At 40.0% G+C, this 25,930-nt stretch overlaps 1 protein-coding gene across 1 annotated transcript in view; it reads left to right on the top strand.

Annotated features, from left to right (window-relative positions):
- The window catches only part of LOC133537936 (anosmin-1-like), a 251,758-nt gene that overhangs the window by 203,122 nt on the left and 22,706 nt on the right, over window positions 1–25,930 (top strand). Inside the window, exons 8-9 of the mRNA XM_061879117.1 lie at window positions 3,221–3,365; window positions 10,989–11,132. Coding sequence (XP_061735101.1) covers window positions 3,221–3,365; window positions 10,989–11,132 — 289 coding nt within the window. The remainder of the gene's footprint in view (window positions 1–3,220; window positions 3,366–10,988; window positions 11,133–25,930) is intronic.

The raw sequence follows: 25,930 nt of genomic DNA, 5'->3' as shown, positions 1-25,930 counted from the left end.
GAATAAATATTTCAACTTGTTTAAGTCAGGGTCCTCGTTTATCAATTCATGGTACAAATATTTACTATCAGCATAATACAGTCATCACACAAGTTGATCATAATAGTACATACATATGAACTTGAAGTGCCATCCCATGGAATTGTCCAACATATTTTGGTATCATGGAGCATTCAAAGTTCCTTTTTCTGAAAAACAAACCCACAGCATAATTCCTCCTCCACCAAATTTCACACTCTTTTTTTTTTTTTTTAATAATTATATCACAATTATACAATTTAAATTCACACAATTCCTGAGAAGGAGCAGGATGAAGAAAATCTTATAATTTCCTGCCCCCTTTGACATAATACATTATCTTACTTCATGAATATCATTTAAGCCGACACATATATCCAAATGTGATGAAACAATCAAAAACAAAAAACACAAGAAAAACACAACAAGTGCAAAACTTCATTAAGTATAAACCAAACCAAGAAAATAATAGTAATAATATAATATACACCTCACGGAATGATACAGAGCAAATACAAAACCAGACAAAAAATAAGTAAAATAATAAATAAAAAACTAAATGTAAACACTTATGGCTGTCCATATGATCTTATCGTTCTATCTTTATATATTTTTTTCAATTTCAAATGCCTAGAATTTCCGCCGGGTCAAACTCGTCACGTCACGAGTGACACTTCACCTGTCATTATTGTCAAAATGGAGGAGGATGATTTTAATGATTTGAAATCGCATTAAGGGAAGAAGATTAGAAGCTATTCAGTAGGATATGAGGTCCAAGCTATTGAATATGCTAAGAAAAACAGTAAGCAGCTATGTTTTATTCATATACCGTAGCTGCGTGTGTCAAATATAAGTCATTAAATGACTCCCGCCTCCTGGTGGTAGAGGGCGCTACTGATCCTTCTTGCGACTACTCGGCTGCAGAAGAAGTGACAACAAGCAGCAAGAGTGAGCACCGATCGTTTATTTTTTCTTCTTGCTTGCACTTTTAACATGGAGGATTACATATCTAAAATAAAACAGTTTTCTAAACTGGACCTTCAGTCGAAGCAGGAGGTAATAAAGGAAGATCTCTATCGAGACAGAGACACTTTTAAAACTGAAGAAAGATAAGGAAGACTTTTATAAACAAGTTATTGATGCTTTTGATCAGAAGGAGCTGCGCATGGACTTCATTTATAAGTAAAAGTAAGACCATAATAACTTTTTTTTTTAAATTAAATGTGCTTTTTATGATGGTATCCTTATATCACAATTAAATTTATAAGCGCAGGCCTAAATTTACCGCATGCCTTTGGTAAGCGCCGGAGTGAGAAGAGGTTTTAAATTAATTAGCGCCCCCGCGAAAATTCAAGGAAATACGGTAATTGGAAAGTTTGGAGCTCCGTAGCAACTGACCGTGCAGAATGTCTTTGCACTATGCGCTTCAGCATCCCCTGACCCCTCTCTGTCCGTTTTCGTGGCCTACCACTTGTTGGCTGAGTTGCTGTTGTTCCCAAACTCTTCACTTTTCTTATAATAAAGTTGACTTTGGAATGTTTAGGAGCGAGGAAATTTCACGACTGGATTTGTGGCATCCTAGGACAGTCCCGGGCTGGAAATTGATTGATTGACTGATTGAAACTTTTATTAGTAGATTGCACAGTACAGTACATATTCCGTACAATTGACCACTAAATGGTAACACCTGAATAGGTTATTCAACTTGTTTAAGTCGGGGTCCACGTAAATCTATTCATGGGAGTGAATCACTGAGAGCGGCCCATTCTTTCACAAATGTTTGTAGAAACAGTCTCCATGCCTAAGTGCTTGAAAAAAAGTCTGCGGGCTATAGAGCGTTTTCCGTTCGGCCTCCAGTACTCTGGAATGCCCTCCCGGTAACAGTTCGAGATGCTACCTCAGTAGAAGCATTTAAGTCTCATCTTAAAACTCATCTGTATACTCTAGCCTTTAAATAGACCTCCTTTTTAGACCAGTTGATCTGCCGCTTCTTTTCTTTCTCCTATGTCCCCCCCTCCCTTGTGGAGGGGGTCCGGTCCGATGACCATGGATGAAGTACTGACTGTCCAGAGTCGAGACCCAAGATGGACCGCTCGTCGGGACCCAGGATGGACCGCTCGCCTGTATCGGTTGGGGACATCGCTACGCTGCTGATCCGCTTGAGATGGTTTCCTGTGGACGGGACTCTCACTGCTGTCTCGGAGCCACTATGGATTGAACTTTCACAGTATCATGTTAGACCCGCTCGACATCCATTGCTTTCGGTCCCCTAGAGGGGGGGGGGGGTTGCCCACATCTGAGGTCCCCTCCAAGGTTTCTCATAGTCAGCATTGTCACTGGCGTCCCACTGGATGTGAATTCTCCCTGCCCACTGGGTGTGAGTTTTCCTTGCCCTTTTGTGGGTTCTTCCGAGGATGTTGTAGTCGTAATGATTTGTGCAGTCCTTTGAGACATTTGTGATTTGGGGCTATATAAATAAACATTGATTGATTGATTGATTGATTTTAAACACCGTGCCAAGTGATTAGGACACCCGATTGTCATCATTTGGATGGGTGGCTAAATACTTTAGGCAATGTAGTGTAAATCTTATAGATGTAATAAGATGTAGTGATTCTGTAAAACCATAAATCCTTCAGCATGTACGTACGGCATCGCATACCTGGGGATCGCTATCTGTGAAACTGATTTCATTAGGGACGCGAGCAGAAAGACTGCTTGTCTAGACAGTCCGCACACACCTGCGGAGAGTGTTCTCCTGAATTAGTTTAAAAAAATGAAGAGCAGATGTGGCACAGAGAGCAAAGACACCGGACACCATATTGACACATGTACTACTGCTTTCCACTTTGGCACCTTGGGGCTTCCAAAGCACCCTGCTGGTCGAAGAATGTCAAAACACGCACAGTCAATAACAGGAGCTCATCAAGGACTCACACTGTTGGTGGAATGTAAGGAGTCCAACTCGGGGGAGGAAGCCCTGGGAGGCTGTGACAACACGGCTCCCTTTGCTCGGGGCCCCGAAGGCTATCTCCTCACCGCAATACCTCTTCCTCAGCTCTACATGTGTTCCTCATAAGCAGGGCTTTTCCTGTAGGCTTCGATTGGCAGAAGCTGAGCTCGGCGCTGGGATGGTGACAAGCAGTCGGAGTTTAGTGATATTGTGTAAATGCCAACCTCTGACATGTTTCTGTTGCTACAGGCTCAGACTTGGGTGGACCTGGAGGCCTTGCAAGCGAACAGCAGCTACACGGTGGAGCTGCAGGCTGTGACGTACTGGGGACAGGTGCGACTGAAGAGTCCCAAGGCCCTGCTGCAATTCAGCACCACCCAGAATTCCGAATCAGGTAAACACAACAAGTTGGGATAATAGTTACTCATTCCTTCAGCTGCTAATGTGTGACTCGCAATAAAATGACAGTTTGAGTAAGGTTGTCGCGATCCAATATTTGGATCGGATCGGCCGCCGATATTTGCCAAAAAAGGCGTATCGGCAAGGCATGGGAAAATGCCGATCCAGATAAAGTTAAAAAAATAAAAAATCCGGTCCGTGTTTTCCAACGCACCGATTTAAATAATACACTCCACTCTTCTGCTGCTCCCTACGCTCCATTTCGCATTTTCCAGCACACCTGCAACACACCCACAGGTCTGTGTTCTAACCGTTAAGACGGCCGTTTGAATTAAAAGTTACGGTAAAAATGTCAGCTGTGTGGGATTATTTTACCCTACAAAACGAAAAAGATGAAGAGGTGGAGTGCAAAACATGCCACAATAAAGTCACGCGTGGTGGTAAAGTTGTAAGACATTTTAATGACTCTTGAGAGTGAGAGGCTTTTTAGCCTTCATAAATGAACACAGGAGCAGGCTGACACCTGTGCATCTTGAAGTGCTCGTCTTTGTTAGAAAGAATCTCCACATTATGCTTGGACTTCAATTGTTTCCCCCCCCCTGACTGGGGAAAACAATTGAAAGGAGTGTGTAGATATACTGTATGTGTATATATATATATATATATATATATATATATATATATATATATATATATATATATATATATATATATATATATATATATATATATATATATATATATATATATCAATCAATTTATCAATATATATATAATTTTTTTTTTTTTTAAGTTTGATGCTGAGTTTTAGACATTTTATCCCACTCAGGTTGTTTGTGTGTTTTGCTTTTTAAATATTTACAGCATTATTTGCACTTTATACTGTTCACTTTTTTTACTGTGTAATGATGCCATTTCTGTTTGTCATGTATAATTTTTTTCTATTTTGTGTTTATCCTTGAATACCAACTATTGTGTATTATTCAAACTCACCTAATTCAGCTGGCTAGTTGTTATCAAGAGTACTAAAACCCTTTTTAACATGAATATGACAACTGAGTAGGCTAAATAACTTAAAACTTTAATACATGCTCAGATGGGCCAGTATCAGCCAGTATCGGATCGGAAGTGCAAAATCAATATCGGTATCGGATCGGAAGTGCAAAAACCTGGGTCGGGACATCCCTAACTTTGAGTGTTTTTTCAGAAAAGTTGATTAACTTACTGTCACTGCAAAATCAACACGTGATCCAATAGTTTGGGACAAAGTATTTCAGTTCAGTTCAGTTTCAGTTCATTTGGATCTACTCTGTGGCCTAGTGGTTAGAGATCGGTAGGTTGTGAGTTCAAACCCCGGGTCATACCAAAGACTACAAAAATTGGACCGATTACCTCCCTGCTTGGCACTCAGCAATAAGGGTTGAAATTGGGGGTTAAATCACCAAAAATGATTCCTGGGCGCGGCACCGCTGCTGCCCACTGCTCCCCTCACCTCCCAGGGGGTGATCAAGGAGATTGGTCAAATGCAGAGGACACATTTCACCTCACTTAGTGTGTGTGAGACAATCATTGGTACTTTAACTTTACCATGCATCCCATACACATTTCCAGTTGTTTCATTACAGCATGTCCGTAGGAAGAAGCAGAGCTTATTTAATGCTACCTCTTTTCATTCCATAGCAATTTTATCCAATTTCCTTGTTCTCGGTAACAGAACAGTGAACAAATAAATAATAAATACATAATATAACAGAGTAAGCAGACATCCATCCATCCATTTCTACCGCTTGTCCCTTACGGGGTCGCGGGGGGCGCTGGCGCCTATCTCAGCTACAATCGGGCGGAAGGCGGGGTACACCCTGGACAAGTCGCCACCTCATCGCAGGGCCAACACAGAAAGACAGACAACATTCACACTCACATTCACACAAACAAATAATAAATATATAAATAATCTTTGTCTAAATTAAATCTAAAAAAAAGACGAAAAAAAAGGGTTCAAGATCCATCCATCCATTTTCTACCGCGTGTCCCGTTCAGGGTTGCGGGGGTGCTGTAGTCTATCTCAGCTGCATTCGGGCGGAAGGCGGTGTACACCCTGGACAAGTCACCACCTCATGTTCACCATAATCATTGGTCTGTGTACTTTGTGAACACTTGTAGTTTGAACAGTCTCTCAAACTGAATCATATTGGTGCTTAATTTGATTTCTTTGGTTAATCCATTTCATAATTTAATCCCACATACGGATATGTTGAAGGTTTTAAGTGCTGTACGAGCATACAAATGTTTTAAATGAGATTTTCCTCTTGGATTATATGTCTCCTCTTTTGTTGAGAAGAATTGTTTTACACTCTTGGGTAGCAGGTTATAGCTTGCTTTAACATAATTTTAGCGTTTTGCAAATGCACCAAATTGTTGAATATTAGTAATTATGATTTAATAAATAAAGGGTTTGTATGTTCTCTATATCCAACATTATGTATTATTCTAATTCATTTTTTTGTAATACAGTTTTTGAATGAAGCGCACATTTGTAGTTATTTCCCCATATTTCTGCACAATACCTCAGATATGGTAACACTAATGTGCAGTAAGTGATTTTTGGTCTAGCATTATTGACATGTTTCTTGCTACTTTATGCTGCATATTTTTTTACCTGAGATTCCCAATTCATTTCATCATCTATTATTACACCCAAAAATGTGTTTTCTTTTACCCTTTTAATGTCTACTCTGTCTATTTATATTTTCTGTTTGACTTTCTCTTCTACTGCTACCAAATAGCATTATTGTAGTTTTACTGAGATTCAAAAATAGTCTGTTTTTGTCAAACCATCTTTTTAGTTTTTGTTAATTTCTCCTGTCATTTGTATTAGCATTTGTATTTCCAAGATAAAACATAGTTGACATTAAGACATGTCAATGATATACATATTTTGGCCTTTTTGATGATTGCATTAAGAGTGACTGAAAACTCTGCCGATGACAGTTTGGTCAGGCTTTGCAAAGGAGACAAGACTTGGGAAAGTGCAACGATAATTGCAGACTGAGGATACTGGAATGTTAGAAATTATACAAATGAAAATAGGGATTTGAAAATATCAGTTGTTTTTCTTTTCATTCCTTAATCTCTTAAGGCCCAAGCTGTTTGTTTACATGCTTTTTTTATTTATCTTTGCTATTTGGGCTTATTGGACCCAGGGTGTCCAATAAGCCGATTGTAGCTGAGATATGCTTCAGTGCCCCCCGCGACATCGAAGGGAATAAGTGGTAGAAATGGATGGATGGATGGACCCTAATTAGAATAAAAAGTACAAATCTTTTGATATGATGTACTTAGTCCATAAGTACACAAATGTGTACTTATGTGTAGTGACATGCAAATTTTTATTTTTACACTTTTTTTTCCCCCAAATTCCATTGTATGTTGTATTCGTCTGACACCACCACATAGCAGTATAAGTGTCCATATGTCGGCATAAGACCCCAATTCAGTAGTGTACACAATTTTGGAAATGAGAGCTAAACAGTGCTGTCCACGCATGTGGCCAACTAAGGCCACTAATTTAAACCACTAATTTACCGTATTTTTCGGAGTATAAGTCGCACCTGCCGAAAATGCATAATAAAGAAGGGAAAAAACATATATAAGTCGCATTTTTGGGGGAAATTTATTTGATAATACCCAACACCAAGAATAACTCTCGCGGCTGTGTTGGAGCCACTATGGATTGAACTTTCACAGTATCATGTTAGACCCGCTCGACATCCATTGCTTTCGGTTCCCTAGAGGGGGGGTTGCCCACTTCTGAGGTCCTCTCCAAGGTTTCTCATAGTCAGCATTGTCACTGGCGTCCCACTGGATGTGAATTCTCCCTGCCCACTGGGTGTGAGTTTTCCTTGCCCTTTTGTGGGTTCTTCCGAGGATGTCGTAGTCGTAATGGTTTGTACAGTCCTTTGAGACATTTGTGATTTAGGGCTATATAAATAAACATTGATTGATTGATTGATTGATAAAATAAATAAAGAATAGTGAACAACAGGCTGAATAAGTGTCCGTTATATGACGCATAAATAACCAACTGAGAAGGTGCCTGGTATGTTTACGTAACATATTATGGTAAGAGTCATTCAAATAACTATAACATATAGAACATGCTATACGTTTACCAATCTGTCACTCCTAATCGCTAAATCCGATAAAATCTTATACGTCTTATCTCTTACGTCAGGGGTCGGCAACCTTTACCACTCAAAGAGCCATTTCGAGCCCTTTCACAAAATAAAGAAAACATAGGGAGCCACAAGACTCTTTTGAAATTTAAAATGAAATAACACATAGTGCAAAGTTTTTTTTTTTCTGTGATATTTTTAAACCGCGCCTTAAAATGGAAATATAATACTAATGCAACCCGCAAATTTTATTTGAAGGCCGCTTGACAACACCACATTGGCCAACCTTCCCGATTTTACCGGAAGACTCCCGTATTCCCGAGCAACTGTTCTCTCACAGGTCTTCTGATTTGCACCCTAACAACAGTAATAAGGACGTGGTGTGATGGCAATGCGTATGGCGCTCTCTGCTACCGTAATTAACAGCTTACCAGCCCATTCACATGTCGGGCGGCATAGCTCGGTTGGTAGAGCGTCTGTGCCAGCAACTTGAAGGTTGCAGGTTCGATTCCCGCTTCCGCCATCCTAGTCACTGCCGTTGTGTCCTTGGGCAAGACACTTTACCCACCTGCTCCCAGTGCCACCCACACTGGTTTAAATGTAACTTAGATATTGGGTTTCACTATGTAAAGCGCTTTGAGTCACTAGAGAAAAGCGCTATATAAATATAATTCACTTCACTTCGTACGAGGCTTCTGCAGACACACGGCATACTTGTTCTATACCCATACAGGTTACACTGAGGGTTGTGATATAAACAACTTTAACACTCTTACTAATATGCGCCACACCTTGAACCCACAACAAACAAGAATGACAAACACATTTCGGGAGAACATCAATCAATCAATCAATCAATGTTTATTTATATAGCCCTAAATCACAAATGTCTCAAAGGACTGTACAAACCACTACGACTACGACATCCTCGGAAGAACCCACATAAGGGCAAGGAGAACTCACACCCAGTGGGACGCCAGTGACAATGATGACTATGAGTGGGGACGGCGTGGCGAGGTTGGGAGAGTGGCCGTGCCAGCAACCTGAGGGTTCCTGGTTCAATCCCCACCTTCTACCAACATCGTCACGTCTGTTGTGTCCTTGAGCAAGACACTTCACCCTTGCTCCTGATGGTTCGTGGTTAGGGCCTTGCATGGCAGCTCCCGCCATCAGTGTGTGAATGTGTGTGTGTATGGGTGGGTGAATGTGGAAATAGTGTCAAAGCGCTTTGAGTACCTCGAAGGTAGAAAAGCGCTATACAAGTATAACCCATTTACCATGAGAAACCTTGGAGAGGACCTCAAATGTGGGCAATCTCCCCCCCTAGGGGGCCGAAAGCAATGGATGTCGAGCGGGTCTAACATGATACTGTGAAAGTTCAATCCATAGTGGCTCCAACACAGCCGCACTGTAAGACAACAGAAACACTGTTACGATCCGTGACTTGGATCTTCACATGTTGTTTATTTTTCCATCTCTGTTTCATTCTCCGTCCGACCCGTTTATTTCCTGTTTTGTCCATCGCTATGGTTACGCATTAGTTCACCTGCTACACTCGGTCCGCGCACCTGCTTCAGCTAATCACCCTCCTTTATAAGCCAGCCTCTTCTGTTTATTCTTTCTGGGACTCTTAATTTGCTCACATGCAACAAGTAACGTCAGGTATGTTTTTCTCGCTAGCTCATTAGCTAGGCCACCTTATTGTCATCTTTAGCTCACATGCTAATCATCTTTGTTTCTTACTTTTCGTGCCATCGTGCCAAGTCTTAGTTCTTTATATTTCCTAGCTTACACGCTAGCGTCTTTTGTTTCCCTTTTTATTAGTTCCAGTGTTTTTGTTCAGAGCTCACCTTTTGTTAATACATTTGTTAGATCCTACCTTTAAAAGATAAATGGGTTGTACTTGTATAGCGCTTTTCTACCTTCAAGGTACTCAAAGCACTTTGACACTACTTCCACATTTACCCATTCACACACACATTCACACACTGATGGAGGGAGCTGCCATGCAAGGCGCCAACCAGCACCCATCAGGAGCAAGGGTGAAAAGTGTCTTGCTCAGGACACAACAGACGTGACGAGGTTGGTACTAGGTGGGATTTGAACCAGGGACCCTCGGGTTGCGCACGGCCACTCTTCCACTGCGCCACGCCGTGTTTGTTGTGTTCTTCCTTTGACGCAACCTCGAGGGAATCGAACCCCGGTACCATGATGCCGAACCGGCGTGAAGTGAATTATATTTATATAGCGCTTTTCTCTAGTGACTCAAAGCGCTTTACATAGTGAAACCCAATATCTAAGTTACATTTAAACCAGTGTGGGTGGCACTGGGAGCAGGTGGGTAAAGTGTCTTGCCCAAGGACACAACGGCAGTGACTAGGGGATCGAACCTGCAACCCTCAAGTTGCTGACACGGCCGCTCTACCAACCGAGCTATACCGCGTAACAAACTCAACAGAACCACAGAATCCCATGCATCCCTAACTCTCCCGGGCTACATAATCCACCCCCGCTAGCACCAAACCCACCCCGCCCACCTCAACCGACGCACAAAGTATAAGTCGCACCTTCGGCCAAACTATGAAAAAAACTGCGACTTATAGTCCTAAAAACACGGTAACTACAGATTGACAATGGTAAAGGAAGCAAAAGAAGCCAAGTGATTACACTATACAGGATCACAAGCTTTTTATGATATTAAGTGTAACATTATTCTAAATATGAATATGACTGAATATGCTTGGGAACTGAGGCTTTTTTTCCCCAAAATTCCATTGTATCTTATACTCGTCTGACACCACCACATAGCAGTATAAGTGTCCATATGTCGGCATAAGACCCCAATTCAGTAGTGTACACAATTTTGGAAATGTAAGCTAAACAGTGCTGTCCACGCATGTGGCCAACTAAGGCCTTCAGAGGTTAATTTACTTCTAAACCACTAAGTACCTTATTTTTTGGAGTATAAGTCGCACCTGCCGAAAATGCATAATAAAGGAGGGAAAAAACATTTATAAGTCGCATTTTTGGGGGATGTGTGATAGTAGGATAATAGGCAGTTAATTATGACAGTTAATTATGACAGTGACTAAAGACAATTTGCAGTTAATTATGAAAGTGACTAAAGACAATTTCCCTTTATGTTTGTTTGCACTCCGCAAGCGCTCGATATAATATTCCCACTTGTAGTCTCCATCCTGCACAGGCTTAGCTCAGTGCTTCGAGGGTTCACATTTTAGGTATAGACGTTGACTGTAAATCACAACAAGCCTCTAACCTCGGCACTGTTGGTACACATCCAGCTACAGCACACTCATGCATAAAGAACATGTTGTAGCTGGACAAGGAAACTCTTGTCTTTGTGTCGCCATGCTGCTGCCCTGACACAAGTCGGCCTTGTATTTACATTGCAGAAGCCAACATTTCTCATTCCTCCTCCGCAGCCAAACTGGTGCACAAGTGGAAGAAAGAGGAGATATCCCCGACCTTGGCCAAAGCGAAACGGCCTTCCCGTCCTCTGGAGGTGGGCACGCCCTTCTACCTGGATGGCCAGCTGCAAGTTCGTGTCTACTGGAAGAACCGTGGAGGTAGAATCCAAAATCTCATTAGCAGCCCTTTCAATGATGAATGCCATCGTGATGTGTTATGCTTGGCTATTGCCACCCAAACAATAGAAGGATCTTTCTTTCATAGGTCTGTTACCTGATTGTGTAAGTGCTCTAAATGAATCAATGTGTCTTTGTGTGGGTAATATGAGCGGCGGTGAAATTGCCATAAAAGCCGCGCATGGCAGAGCAGAGCATAGCCACTGTTTAGTAAAGAACAATAAACACACGGAGCGGGAGCTGCGCGATGGGATTTATTGACAGCTGCTTTTAATACAGGGGTGTCAAACTCAAATACAGAGTGGGCCAAAATTCTAAACTGAACAAAGCCGCGGGCCAAAGTTGAACAACTTAACCTTTTAATGGGGACCCAAACAAGTTTTGCATTTAATATTGAACAAGCAAGGTTTATATAACTTTATAGTGACATGCAACATCGACTTTTGTTGGTAGCGGGGGTGTATATTGTAGTGTCCCGGAAAAGTTAGTTCTGCAAGGGGTTCTGTGTATTTGTTCTGTTGTGTTTATGTTGTGTTACAGTGCGGATGTTCTCCCGAAATGTGTTTGTCATTCTTGTTTGGTGTGGGTTCACAGTGTGGTGTAGCAGTGTTAAAGTTGTTTATACGGCCACCCTCAGTGTGACCTGTATGGCTGTTGACCAAGTATGACTTGCATTTACTTGTGTGTGTGTAGAAGCCGCATATATTACGTGACTGGGCCGACACGCTGTTTGTATGGAGGAAAAGCGGACGTGACGACAGGTTGTAGAGGATTCTAAAAGCAGTACCTTTAAGGCACGCCCCCAATATTGTTCTCCGGGTGGAAATTCGGGAGAATGGTTGCCCCGGGAGATTTTCGGGGGGGGGGGGCACTGAAATTCGGGATTCTCCTGGAAAAATCGGGAGGGTTGGCAAGTCTGAGAATTTGCGTTGAATGCGGTGATACAGCGGCACCGCTACTGTATAATACCGGCAGGCCAGTTCTAATGTTAATTTATTATTGCCTCAAGGGCCAAATAAAATTAAGAGTTTGACACCCATGCTTTAATAGATCCTCGCAAAAGCTGATGTCACACGAAACAGGACGGTTCGCCATAAGGTGGTATAAAGTGCAGTGCAGTGCAGTGCCTGTCCCAGTGGCGTCCATTCCCCAACACTTCGGTTAATACAGTGGTTCTTAACCTCATCGAAGGTACCGAACCCCATTAGTTTCATATGCGCATTCATCGAACCCTTCTTAGTGAAAAATAAAATGTTTTTTGATTTTTTATTCAAGACAAATGTGTGTGTTTTTGGTAACACTTTAGTATGGAGAACATATTCTAAGTAACAAAGACTTAATTTGGAGTTATTTGGTTAGGGTTAGGGTTAGAGGATTAGGGTTATAATGAGGCCATGCCGAATAAGGCAGTGGTCCCCCAACCACCGATCGATTGGTACCGGGCCACAGAAGAATTTTTCACAAATTTTTATTATTTTTTAATTAAAAAAAAAAAAAAAAATATATATATATATATATATATATATATTTTTTTTTATTAAAACAACATAAAAAACACAATGTACGCTTACAATTAGTGCACCAACCCCAAAAACATCCCTTTTTCATGACAAAAACCTCCCTTTTTCATGACAAAGGGAAAACAAAACAAAAAAAAACCCCGCAACTAATACCCATAATCCTTTGTATTCATGACACTTCCTGAATATATTTTACACCCCCGCGCCCCCAACCCCGCCCACCTTACCGACGCACGGGGGAGGGGGTGTATAAAATAGTCAGGATGTCATGAATACAAAGGATTATGGGTATTTGTTGTGTTGCGTTTATGTTGTGTTACTGTGAGGATGTTCTCCCGAAATGTGTTTGTCGTTCTTAATTGGTGTGGCTTCAAAGCGTGGCGCATATTACTAAGAGTGTTAAAATTGTTTATATCACAACCATTAGTGTACTCTGTGTCACCCAGTATGCCTTTCAGTCGTGTGCGTGTTGCCGCGGAAGCCACATACAACATAATGCTGGACTGACAAGCAGATCGTGTGTGATGTAGAAGGCGACAAAGCCAATTGCTTCATAGCACGCACTAATATTTAACATCTGAGTGACTGCCGGCAGGCATTCAAGAGAATAATAGCGTCTTCTATTTATTTCTTCGCTTTATGACATGGGTCTTAAATAGCTCTTTGAATGGCAAAGGATACCGATCCCAGAACCATGTATATCAAATGTCTCTGTATGGTTCAACCGCCACCCGCCCGAATCTAATTAAAATCAATTTTTTCATCATGTCAACTGCCCGACCCGCGGTTTACCCGCGGACTCCGTGGATGAGACCGCGCATCTCTAATAAGTACTTAATAATGACTAGTTAAGAGCCAATACGTTACTAATTTGCATGTTAATAAGCAACTAATTAATGGTGAATATGTCCCCCATACAAAAGTGTTACCATGTTTTTTTTCCTGGTGCACAAAATGAACCGTGCATGAACATCACCTTGTTCAAAGAACAAAACCAACACTAAACTCACACTAGACTGCATAAACTCACAACGAATTACACACCTGCAAATCAGTGTGACTTCTGCTGAGACGATGAGTCGGATGTGGTTTGACCTCTGCCGAACCCCTGAGGCCGACTCACCGAACCCCTAGGGTTCGATCGAACCCAGGTTAAGAACCACTGGGTTAATACCATGGTGGAAATATGGAAGCCTTGAGAGCAACGCTCTAAGGGTAACCTGTCAAGTTCCATTCGTTGGTCTATGTTCTGTTACTAATATATGTCACGGGCCAAGCCAAACTCTACATCCCTGAGTCAAGAATGCAAAGCCTGGCTTGAGGGAAAGGCCTGGTGAGACACCAACTGCTGAATCAGAGAGAGAGAGGCGAAGAGATGGAGTCGGTCCAAAAGCTGTTCGCAAGGTTGGCTTGGACGCGGCGTGCTGAGTGATGCTAACTGCGATCAATCATGGCCGGGGGAATCACTGTGTTTAAGAACACTGTAAATCCTCTTCCAGGCTCCGTCTGCAGTGTACAGTATGTGCCGCTGTCGTTCATTAGACTTGAGGGATGACCCCGTCTTTTGGCACCGGCGAGCCCGGTTCTACTACTGTAAACACAAGGATGGCCCGGGCAGTCGGGAGTCGGACGACATCTGGTTTGTGTGACGGAGAAAATGAAGGGACAGGTTAACTGGACCGTGATTAAACTCTCATTCATTGTGATCCAAAGCAGCTTTGGCCTCTGGGTTGTCTCCAGAACACCAAAGCAAACTGAAGCGTATACTTGATCAGATAATATATCGCTGTCTGCAACACACAGACAAAAGGCAGTCGGACGGCGTCGACAGCGACAACTCTGGGGTTCACTTCCACTCAGGATTCCGCAAACACTGCATTGATGTTCTCCACCTCAGTGTTTTTCAACCTTTTTTGAGCCAAAGCACATTTTTTGCGTTGAAAAAATCTGGAGGCACGCCACCAGCAGAAATGATTAAAAAAACGAAACTCAGTTGACAGTAAAAAGTCGTTGTCGAAATTGTCGGATATGACTTAAAACCATAACCAACCATCAATCAATCAATCAATGTTTACTTATATAGCCCTAAATCACTAGTGTCTCAAAGGGCTGCACAAACCACTACGACATCCTCGGTAGGCCCACATAAGGGCAAGGAAAACTCACACCCAGTGGGACATCGGTGACAATAATGACCCAGTGGGACGTCGGTGACAATGATGACTATGAGAACCTTGGAGAGGAGGAAAGCAATGGATGTCGAGCGGGTCTAACATGACACTGTGAAATTTCAATCCATAATGGATCCAACACAGTCGCGAGAGTCCAGTCCAAAGCGGATCCAATACAGCAGCGAGAGTCCCGTTCGTAGCGGAGCCAGCAGGAAACCATCCCAAGCGGAGGCGGATCAGCAGCGCAGAGATGTCCCCAGCCGATACACAGGCAAGCAGTACATGGCCACCGGATCGGATCGGACCCCCTCCACAAGGGATAGTGGGACATAGTAGAAAAAGAAAAGAAACGGCAGATCAACTGGTCTATAGCTCTTGTCTCAAAGTAGGTGTACTGTCACAACCTGTCACATCACGCCGTGACTTATTTTGACTTTTTTGCTGTTTTCCTGTGTGTAGTGTTTTAGTTCTTGTCTTGCGCTCCTATTTTGGTGGCTTTTTCTCTTTTTCTGGTATTTTCCTGTAGCAGTTTCATGTCTTTCCTTGAGCGCTATTTCCCGCATCTACTTTGTTTTAGCAATCAAAAACATTTCAGTTGTTTTCATCCTTCTTTGTGTGGACACTGATTGTCATGTCATGTACGGATGTACATTGTGGACGCCGTCTTTGCTGTCGTCCAGCATTCTGTTTTTGTGTACTTTGCAGCCAGTTCAGTTTTAGTTTCGTTCTGCATAGCCTTCCCTAAGCTTCAATGCCTTTTCTTAGGGGCACTCACCTTTTGTTTATTTTTGCTTTAAGCATTAGCATACTTGCCAACCCTCCCGGATTTTCCCAAAAATCTCCCAGAATTCAGGCGGAGCTGGAGGCCACGCCCCCTCCAGCTCCATGCGGACCTGAGTGACGGGTATAAAGAGCATATCTGCCCAATGATGTTATAACTGTAGAATGATCGAGGGCGAGTTCTTGGTTTCTTATGTGGGTTTATTGTTAGGCAGTTTCATTAACGTCCTCCTAGCGCGGTAAGACAACACACAACAACAGCAGTCCGTTTTCGTCTACCGTAAAGCAGTTCGTTTGCCGTAAACAGCAAAGTTGTGAGACTCTTAAACAGGACAACACTGCCATTTACTGTACATGAATATGGTTAGAAAAACAAGGATGGACAATTCAACCCTTAACTCAACAATGAGTAGATGAGTGTTATGTGTGTGTAAATGTGTAAATAAATGAACACTGAAATTCAAGTATGTCTTATATATATATATATATATATATATATATATATATATATATATATATATATATATATATATATATATATATATATATATATATATGTATATATATATATATATATATATATTAGGGGTGTGGGAAAAAATCGATTCGAATACGAATCGAATTGTTTATGTTGTGCGATTCAGAACCGATTCTAATTTTTAAAAAATAAATTTTTTTTTATTGAAAAAAAACATTTTTTTTTATCAATCCAACAAAACAATACACAGCAATACCATAACAATGCAATCCAATTCTAGAACCAAACCTGACCCAGCAACACTCAGAACTGCAATAAACAGAGCACTTGAGAGGAGACACAAACATGACACAGAACAAACCAAAAGTATTGAAACAAACAATATTATCATCAACAATAGTATCAATATTAGTTATAATTTCAGCATAGTAGTGATTAAAAATCCCTCACTGACATTATCATTAGACATTTATAAAAATATAAAAAAAGAACAATAGTGTCACAGTGGCTTACACTTGCATCACATCTCATAAGCTTGACAACACACTGTGTCCAATGTTTTCACAAAGATAAAATAAGTCATATTTTTGGTTCGTTTAATAGTTAAAACAAATTTACATTATTGCAATCAGTTGATAAAACATTGTCCTTTACAATAATAAAAGCTTTTTTTTTTTTTTCAAATCTACTACTCTGCTAGCATGTCAGCAGACTGGGGTAGATCCTGCTGAAATCCTATGTGTTGAATATATACAGAATCCTTTTAAATCGGGAAAAAAAATCGTTTTTGAATCGAGAATCGAATTGAATCGAAAAAAATCGATATATTATCGAATCGTGACCCCAAGAATCGATATTGAATCGAATCGTGGGACATCCAAAGATTCACAGCCCTAATATATATACATAAATATATATATATGAAATACTTGACTCGGTGAATCTAGCATAAATATACTCCTCCCCTCTTAACCACGCCCCCAACCTCGTGCGCCCCGCCCCCGACCACGCCCTCCACCCCCCACCTCCCGAAATCGGAGGTCTCAAGGTTGGCAAGTATGAGCATTAGACACTTTTTTACCTGCAAACCGCCTTCCGGTGTTTCCGACATCTACAAAGCAATTAGCTACCAGTTGCCACCTACTGGTATGGAAGAGTATTACACGGTTACTCCGCCGAGCTCTAGACAGCACCGACACTCAACAACAACACATTTGCAAAGAATATTTTTAACCCAATAGGTGAAATGTGATAATCTCCCACGGCACACCAGACCGTATGACACGGCACAGTGTTTGAAAAACCCTGCTCTACCTGATTTCCACATCCTGGTCTTGCCGTACATGCCGCCTCCTCTCTCTCTGCCAGGCTCGGCATATCTTGTTTATTTTCTCTCTCTCTCTCCTACTTCCTGGTACCCTGTAATTCCTCTCTTCTGCTTCCAAAGAGCTCAGGGGCTCCAAATGCCAGCGCTGCGTCTAAGCCTTCAAAGGGCCCCTTTTATCTCCCTGCCGCAACCCCGGCCCCCGCTGGAAGGCGAAACGTAGCGTCGCTCAATTATTAATCGGACACGTTTTTTTTTTTCCGCACACATTCGAGCGACACAGTTGAATGAATAATGAATTTGGGAACGTTAGAGGAGGCCCGCGCTGATGATGAGCTCATGAGAGGCAAGAGTGCATTTATGAGCACTAATGTGTCCCATTATGGAGGTTTCGGCCGCACTAAGAAGACTCGCAGTCCTTTTTTTTTTCTGCCATTTGGGGTGCAAACTGACAGTTTGCTGACTTGATAGCAAACATCTGCGATGCCATTGTCCATGCTGGACTGTGCATCTGCCCGCTATTTACTCTTTGTTAGCTCCGCTTTAAGTCTCGACCAAGTCCCTGGGGGAAATATCTGGAACGGTTTTTAGCTGTTAAATGTTTGGCTCTGCTCACTAGCGAGCTGCTAAAATTGTACGTTTGGTGCACAAAGTTGGCTTGTCGAGATTCTTCCGTGAACCAGGCCGCAAAGAAAACAAGTGTGAACCCGAAGAGTCTAACCCAGGGGTCGGGAACCTTTTTGGCTGAGAGAGCTAAGAATCCAAATATTTCAAAATGTATTTACTTAAGAGCCATATAATATTTTTTTCAACACTGAACACAACTAAATGCGTGCATTTTAAGTAAGACCAACATTTCTAGAGTATAATAGGTCTCTTATTCTTTGTAATTACACTGTTATTCTGAAGCTAACTGTGGAGGAGGCGTGGCCTGCGGGCCTGCAGCGAAGAGGGGTGTTGCCAGATCGGCCTCGAAATCAGCGACAGGTGTGTAGACGGCCCACCTGGGCCTTGTTATCTTATCACCTGTCGCTCTGTTATAAGCAGCAGCCAGGAGGAGCGATGGGGTTGGGGTAGAGCCAGAGCGCATGCGAGAACGAAAGAGGAAAAGACAATTGCTGGAAAAAAACTGAGAGACCTATTGAAAAATAAAACAATATTGTAACCCTGAAACAGGATCTCATGTCTGTGTTTGGTGGTCTGAAAACCCCCCAGGAGGGCAAACCCTACACTAACCAATAATATATAAATAACTTCTTACCATTAACACTTCTTGAACTGGTGCGGTAGGAAACGGATGGATGGATTAAAAATGCATCAGAATGTTTTATATTTTGAACTTTTTTTTTTAACACTGTGATTACATGTGGAATTATTCATTACTTATCGTGTTACGCAATGTCAGCTCAGATTTATCCGAGAGCCAGATGCAGTCATCAAAAGAGCCACATCTGGCTCTAGAGCCATAGGTTCCCTACCCCTGGTCTAACCCATGGGTGTGAAACTCTGGCTCGCGGGCCAAATTTGGCCCGCCATGTAATTTAATTTGGCCCTTGAGGCAATTTCCAATTAACATTAGAGCTGGCCCGCCGGTACACCGCATTTACCGCTAATACTCATACTTGCCAACCCTCCTAATTTACCCGGGAGACTCCCTAATTTCAGTGCCCCTCCCAAAAATCTCACAGGGCAACAATTCTCCCAAATTTCTCCCGATTTCTACCCGTACAACAATATTGGGGGCGTGCCTTAAAGGCACCGCCTTTAGCGTCTTCTACAACCTGTCATCATGTCCGGTTTTCCTCCTTACAAACAGCGTGCCGGCCCCTAATATATGCGGCTTTTACACACACACAAGTGAATGCATGGCATACTTATTCAAAAGCCATAAGGGTGGCCGTATAAACAACTTTAAAACTGTCACAAATATGCGCCACATTGTGGATCCACACCATGCAAGAATGACAAACACATTTTCGGGAGAACATCTGCACCGTAACACAACAGTACAAATACCCAGAGCCCCTTGCAGCACTAACTCTTCCGGGACGCTACAATATACACCGTTTGCTACCAACAACCGTGTCTCGCAAACTGAGCAGTAAAAAGGCCTGAATGGTTGATTTATTCATTGTTACTTTATTTTCAAATGCATTCGCCTGTGGAAAAAGTTAATGTTGATATTTACCTCCGAAGGCTGCAAATAGAAAAGAGGCATTCAATTTTTCATTAGAATTTTTTTTTTTTATATACCATTGATGTTTTTTCGTTTGTTTTTTTAAAGTTGATTTTGCACTATTAAGTTATATAAGCGTTGCTTTTTCCATATTCAGTGTTAAAGCAAATCAGTGTAGCAAACTGAGCAATAATTAAGGTTTTTTTCATGCACTTTCTCTTGCTACTTCGAGGCTTGAATGTTTGATACATTCATTATTATTTTATTTTCAAATTCATTATTAGCCCGCGGAAAAAGTTTGTTTTGATATTTACCTCAGAAGGCTGCAAATAGAATAGACGCATTCAATTTTTATTCAAATTTTATTTGATATGCCATTGATATTGGATTTTGCATGTCACTATAAAGTTATATAAGCCTTGCTTGTTCAATAGTTCATGCAAAACTTGTTTGGGTCCATATTAATAGGTTAATTTTTTCAACTTTGGCCCACGGCTTTGTTCAGTTTAAAATTTTGGCCCACTCTGTATTTGAGTTTGACACCACTGGTCTAACCGCTTAAAACAAAACAGCAGAATCTTTATAATTCTCTGTAGATCCACCAAGCTAACTGTCAACAACTCATTAACTGGGAACGACTTTCGAAATGGAAAAGTTTTGCAGTTGAAAAATGATAGAGCAGGAAGCGAGAGATAAGTTATCTTCATCATCTCAGAACTTGAAAAGTTGTCACTTAATCATTTCGGCCTGTCTATTGAGATATCCTGCACGTTTAATCAAATACTGTCATGCGAGGATTAAGTTACTACTTTAAGTGTTGTATAATTATCACTTTTATGTCTAACAATGTCATGAATAAAGAAGCATCCTTCTTCTCCTGATTTTATCATTATTGACTAGGGCAGTGGTTCTCAACCTTTTTGTGAACATTTTTTTTTTATTCAAGTGCCCCCTAATCCAGGGGTCGGGAACCTTTTTGGCTGAGAGAGCCATGGAAGCCAAATATTTTAAAATGTATTTCAGTGAGAGCCATATAATGTTTTTTAAACACTGAATACAACTAAATGTGTGCATTTTTATGTAAAACCAACATTAGGGTATAACATGTATGTTATTCTTTTTAATAAAATTTTTATTCTGAAGCTAAGTAATAATATATAAAATACTTCTTACCATTCTTGACTTCTTGAACGGGTGCGGCAGAACAGTCTTTTTCAACCACTGTGCCGTGAGATACAGTCTGGTGTGCCGTGGGAGATTATCTAATTTCACCTATATGGGTTAAAATTGTTTTTTGCAAACCAGTAATTACAGTCTGAAAATGATGTGGTGTTGTTGGTGCTGTCTGGAGCGAATTGCTTTGTAGATGTCGGAAACAGCGGGAAGCAGGGTGCAGGTAAAAAAAAAAAAAGGTTCCTAATGCATAAAACATAAACACAAGGTGAGTGCCCCTAAGAAAAGGCATTAAAGCTTAGGGAAGGCTATGCAGAGCAAAACTAAAAATGAACTGGCTACAAAGTAAACAAAAAAACAGAATGCTGGACGACAGCAAAGACTTACTGTGGAGCAAAGACAATGTATTGTCACGCGTTGCGGCGGAGTTGCCACTTTGTGGATGCACACACAACCAGTCAGTAGGATTGCAGGTAAGAATTGTTTTTAATATAATAAAACAAAAGACCACTGACACAAAAATGGAAAAATAAAGCGCGTGCCTACGCACAGGAAGCTAATGCTAACCTTAGCTGGAGACAAAAAATACAAAAATATAACGAAGCTAAGGCGGAACTTAGCACTTGGAAAGACATAGAACAGACTACATAACGTGACTTGTTGCGTGAAGCAAACAATGGACCGAGGACGAACTAAGGAATCAGGTGGGCTTAAATACACAAATAATGACATGAGCCCGTGAGGAGGAGCACAATACGTTGCCATGGTGACTAAAACAAACGAGGAAGTGCTCAAACACAAGGATCGGCAGAGTCCAGAAACAAACAGGATGAAAAACATATCAAAAAGGCAAAACCATACACGATCCGAGTCGCGGATCGTGACATGTACATCCGAACATTGAGTTGAGTTGAGTTGAGTTGAGTTTGAGTTTATTTCGAACATGCAAGCATACAACATGATACATCACAATTTCCAGTTTCTCTTTCCAACATGTTCGAAAAGGAGGAGGAAGAAGCAGAGCTTATTTAATCCTACCCCTTTTCTTTACATAACAGTTGCTAAAACTTTTGTTCACTTCCTGTTCTCAATGTATTCACAATGTATACTCCATAAGTAATAAGTAATCACAATACAAATAAATAAATAAATAAATAATTGCTTAAATTTTAATCCATACGATGAGATGAATCAGATTACTTTGAAAATGAATGTGTGAGTAAAATCAGAATGTTTATCATGGTTCTTCATTTTTGTACTTTGTTAACACTTCCAGTTTGAAGAGTTTCTTGAAGTGGATCATATTAGTACATTGTTTGATTGCTTTGCTTAATCCATTCCATAATTTAATTCCACATACTGATATACTGAAGGTTTTAAGTGTTGTACGTGCATACAAATGTTTTAAATTACATTTTTCTCTAAGATTATATTTCTCTTCTTTTGTTGAGAAGAATTGTTGTATATTCTTGGGAAGCAGGTTATAGTTTACTTTGTGTATAATCTTAGCTGTTTGCAATTCCACTATGTCGTGGAATTTCAGTATCTTTGATTCAATAAATAAAGGGTTTGTATGTTCTCTATATCCAACATTATGTATTATTCTAACTGATCTTTTTTGTAACACTGTTAGTGAATGAAGTGTACTTTTGTAATTATTTCCCCATATTTCTACACAGTAACTCAGATATGGTAACACTAGTGAGCAGTAGAGAATATAAAGTGATTTTTGGTCTAGAAAATATTTGGCTTTATTCATTATTGATGTATTTCTTGCAACTTTATGTTGTATATTTTTTACATGAGATTTCCAGTTCAATTTATCATCAATCATTATACCTAGAAATTTGGTTTCATTTACTCTTTCAATTTCTATTCCGTCTATTTGTATTTGTGTTTGACTTTCTTTTCTACTGTTACCAAATAGCATTATTTTAGTTTTACTGAGATTCAATGATAGTCTGTTTTTGTCAAACCATTTTTTTAATTTGTTCATTTCTTCTGTTATTATTTGTATTATCCACTGTGTGTTCTCTCCTGAACAAAAGGCTGTTGTATCATCCGCAAATAATACTAACTTTAAATCTCTTGTAACTTTACAAATGTCATTTATATAGAGATTGAATAATTTAGGTCCCAGTATTGATCCCTGAGGTACACCACAGGAAATATTTAGCATTGTAGAAGTATGTTCGCCTAGCTTCACGTATTGTTTCCTGTTCGTTAGATAACTTCTTATCCAATTTAAGACTAACCCTCTGATGCCATATCGTTCCAGTTTTTTTATTAAAATATTGTGATTAATTGTGTCAAATGCTTTAGTTAGATCCATAAACACTGCTGCCGCACATTTTTTATTATCTATTGCATTGGTAATTTCTTCTGTGATTTCAATTAAAGCCATTGAAGTTGAAACATTAGCTCTGTATCCATATTGGTTCTCTTCGAGTATTCTATATTTATTTATGAAACTCTCTAATCTGTTATTGAACAGTTTTTCAATGATTTTAGAAAATTGTGGAAGTAAAGAAACAGGTCTATAATTTGTAAATAGATGTTTATCACCAGTCTTATAAATTGGTGCAACTTTAGCTATTTTCATTTTGTTTGGAAATGTACCTGTTTGAAATGATAGGTTACTAATATACATTAATGGTCCTGAGATCTCATCAATCACCTTTTTTATCGTATCCATATCAATTCCATTACAATCAGTTGAAGTCTTTGATTTACATTTTTTCACAATTTTAACTATTTCCTCCTGTGTCACATTACTGAGGAACATGGAGTTGGGATTTCGCTCTATGGTATCATAATAGTCCTCAATTGAAACTGGGTCTGGAATCCTTTCTTCCAATTTTGGTCCAATATTTACAAAGTAGTTATTAAAGCTTTCAACTACTTCCTTTATGTTGTCATTATATTTATTTCTGTCTAAGAAGTAATGGGGGTAATCCCTCTTAGTGCCATTTTTAATAATGCTATTGAGAATGCCCCATGTTGCTCTCATATTATTTTTGTTCCTGTCCAATAATTCACTGTAATATTCTTTTCTACATGATCGTAGTATGTTTGTTAACTTGTTTTTATACTTTTTGTACTTAACTTCTGCCTCAGTAGTTCTTTGTACTATAAATTTTCTATATAGCGTATTCTTCTTCTTACAAGCATTTTTTAATCCTTTTGTCATCCATGGTTGATTATTCTTTCTCTGTTTACTACTGAGTTGTCTCCATGGACAATGTTTGTCATAAAGTATTATGAACTTGTTTAAGAAATATTCATATGCTTCATCAACCTCTTCTTCATTGTACACATTGTCCCAATCTTGCTTTTGTAGCTCCATTTTGAAAGCAATCATCCTCTTCTCTGTGCACAGTCTTTGAAATGTCCTTTTGTCTTCCGTGTTCTTTTTACAGTTTCCATCATATATTGTAAAAACTGGCAGATGATCACTAACGTCGGTTATAAGTAAACCACTTGTAGTGTTATTATCAAAATCATTAGTAAAAATATTATCAATAAGCGTGGCACAGTGTCCTGTGATTCTGCTTGGCTTTGTGATTTTAGGATATAAACTGATGCTGTACATTGTATCAATGAAGTCATCAATAAACTTTTGCTTGTTAGGGTTCAATAAGTCAATATTAAAGTCACCGCATAAGAAAATTATTTTTTTACCATTGTCCATGTAAGTTGCCTTGATCCATTCTTCAAATGTTTCTATACTTGACTTAGGTGATCTGTATATACAACTAATTACTATTTTTTTGCTATTTTCCTGACATATTTCAATGGTAATACATTCTAAGATGTTATCTATAGCAAATGACATGTTTTTTACCACTTTGTAGTTCAGGTTCTTCATCACATACACAGCTACTCCTCCTCCATTTTTGTTGGTTCTGTTAATATAGTTTAGTTCATATCCTTCCAGATCAAAATCTATTCCTTTTTTATCATCAATCCATGTTTCTGTGATGGCGATCACTTTGAAGGGTTCGTTGATGTGTTCCAAAAAGTTCTTAATGTTGTTGTAGTTTGCATACAAGCTTCTGCTATTAAAATGAATAATTGACAATTTGTTGTCACTTTTAATGTTGCTATTATATTGCTCATCTGTGTAATAAAAACAATTATTACTAATGTGGGAAAAAAAATTTGTATCTGGATCTATATCGTTTTCCAAATCCTGGTTTTTGTGCTCTTTGTTGCAGAAGTTTTGTAGTTCCATATTTCCTTGCTCAACAATCTTTGATGTCGTTTCAATAATTTCTATAAGTGTAGATGGATGCAGTCCTGAATCTGAGTCTTCTTTTTTAGTCGTCCCTTGCAGTATAGTAGTGTTGATGTTGAATTTAGGTGCTTGTTTTCTGTCAGAGTCCATTATCATCGTTATTGTGGAAGCTGTGTAAACTTAAAATTTGTCCAGGTCTTTGATGTCATTGACAACAATTACTCTTGCTTCTGGACCTCCATTCAGCTTGATGTAGATTTTACAGTTGGCGCTCCAAGTTCCCTGGATTTTTCCCTGCTTTCTCAAGTCGCGTGCTTTCTTGGCGATTCCAGCATTACGTTTAGTGAGATGCTCATTCATGTACACATTTGTTCCCTTCAGCTTCTTTCCCTGTCTCAGCAATGCCATTTTAGATTTTCTGTCTACAAATTTCACAAGCACAACTGGAGTGGCGTTGTTGTCTCTTCTGTTCAGTGGGATGCATGTTTCGATGGTATTAATGTCGATTTCAATTTCCTTTGTTTGCAGGAAGTTGACTACTTGCTGTTCTGCCGAGACAAGATCCATTTCATCTGGTTCACCTTCATTATTCACAGCTTTCGCATAGGATCTTGGTTTAATTCGGTGCCCTGTCACAATGATTTCATTCATTCGTTTATCCTGCTCCATTTCATCTATGATATTCCACAGCGTGTAGTTTTCTTCTTGAAGGGTCTTCATTTGTTGGCACATTTCTTCTTGAAAGGTCTTCATTTGTTGGCGCATTTCTTCTTGAAAGGTCTTCAAATGTTGGCACACATCAGAGACTTCATTTTTTCTGGTGATGATTTGAGTTTGCAGACTTTCAATATTTTGCTGCAGACTTTTCACATCTTGTTTGTGTTCTTCCATTGCTTTTTTCTGATCTTTTTTTATTTCTTT

Source organism: Nerophis ophidion, linkage group LG19 (assembly GCF_033978795.1).
Source record: "Nerophis ophidion isolate RoL-2023_Sa linkage group LG19, RoL_Noph_v1.0, whole genome shotgun sequence".
NCBI lineage: Eukaryota > Metazoa > Chordata > Actinopteri > Syngnathiformes > Syngnathidae > Nerophis > Nerophis ophidion.
The sequence above is the reverse complement of the archived record's forward strand: the minus strand, read 5'-3'. Positions and strand labels throughout refer to the sequence as shown.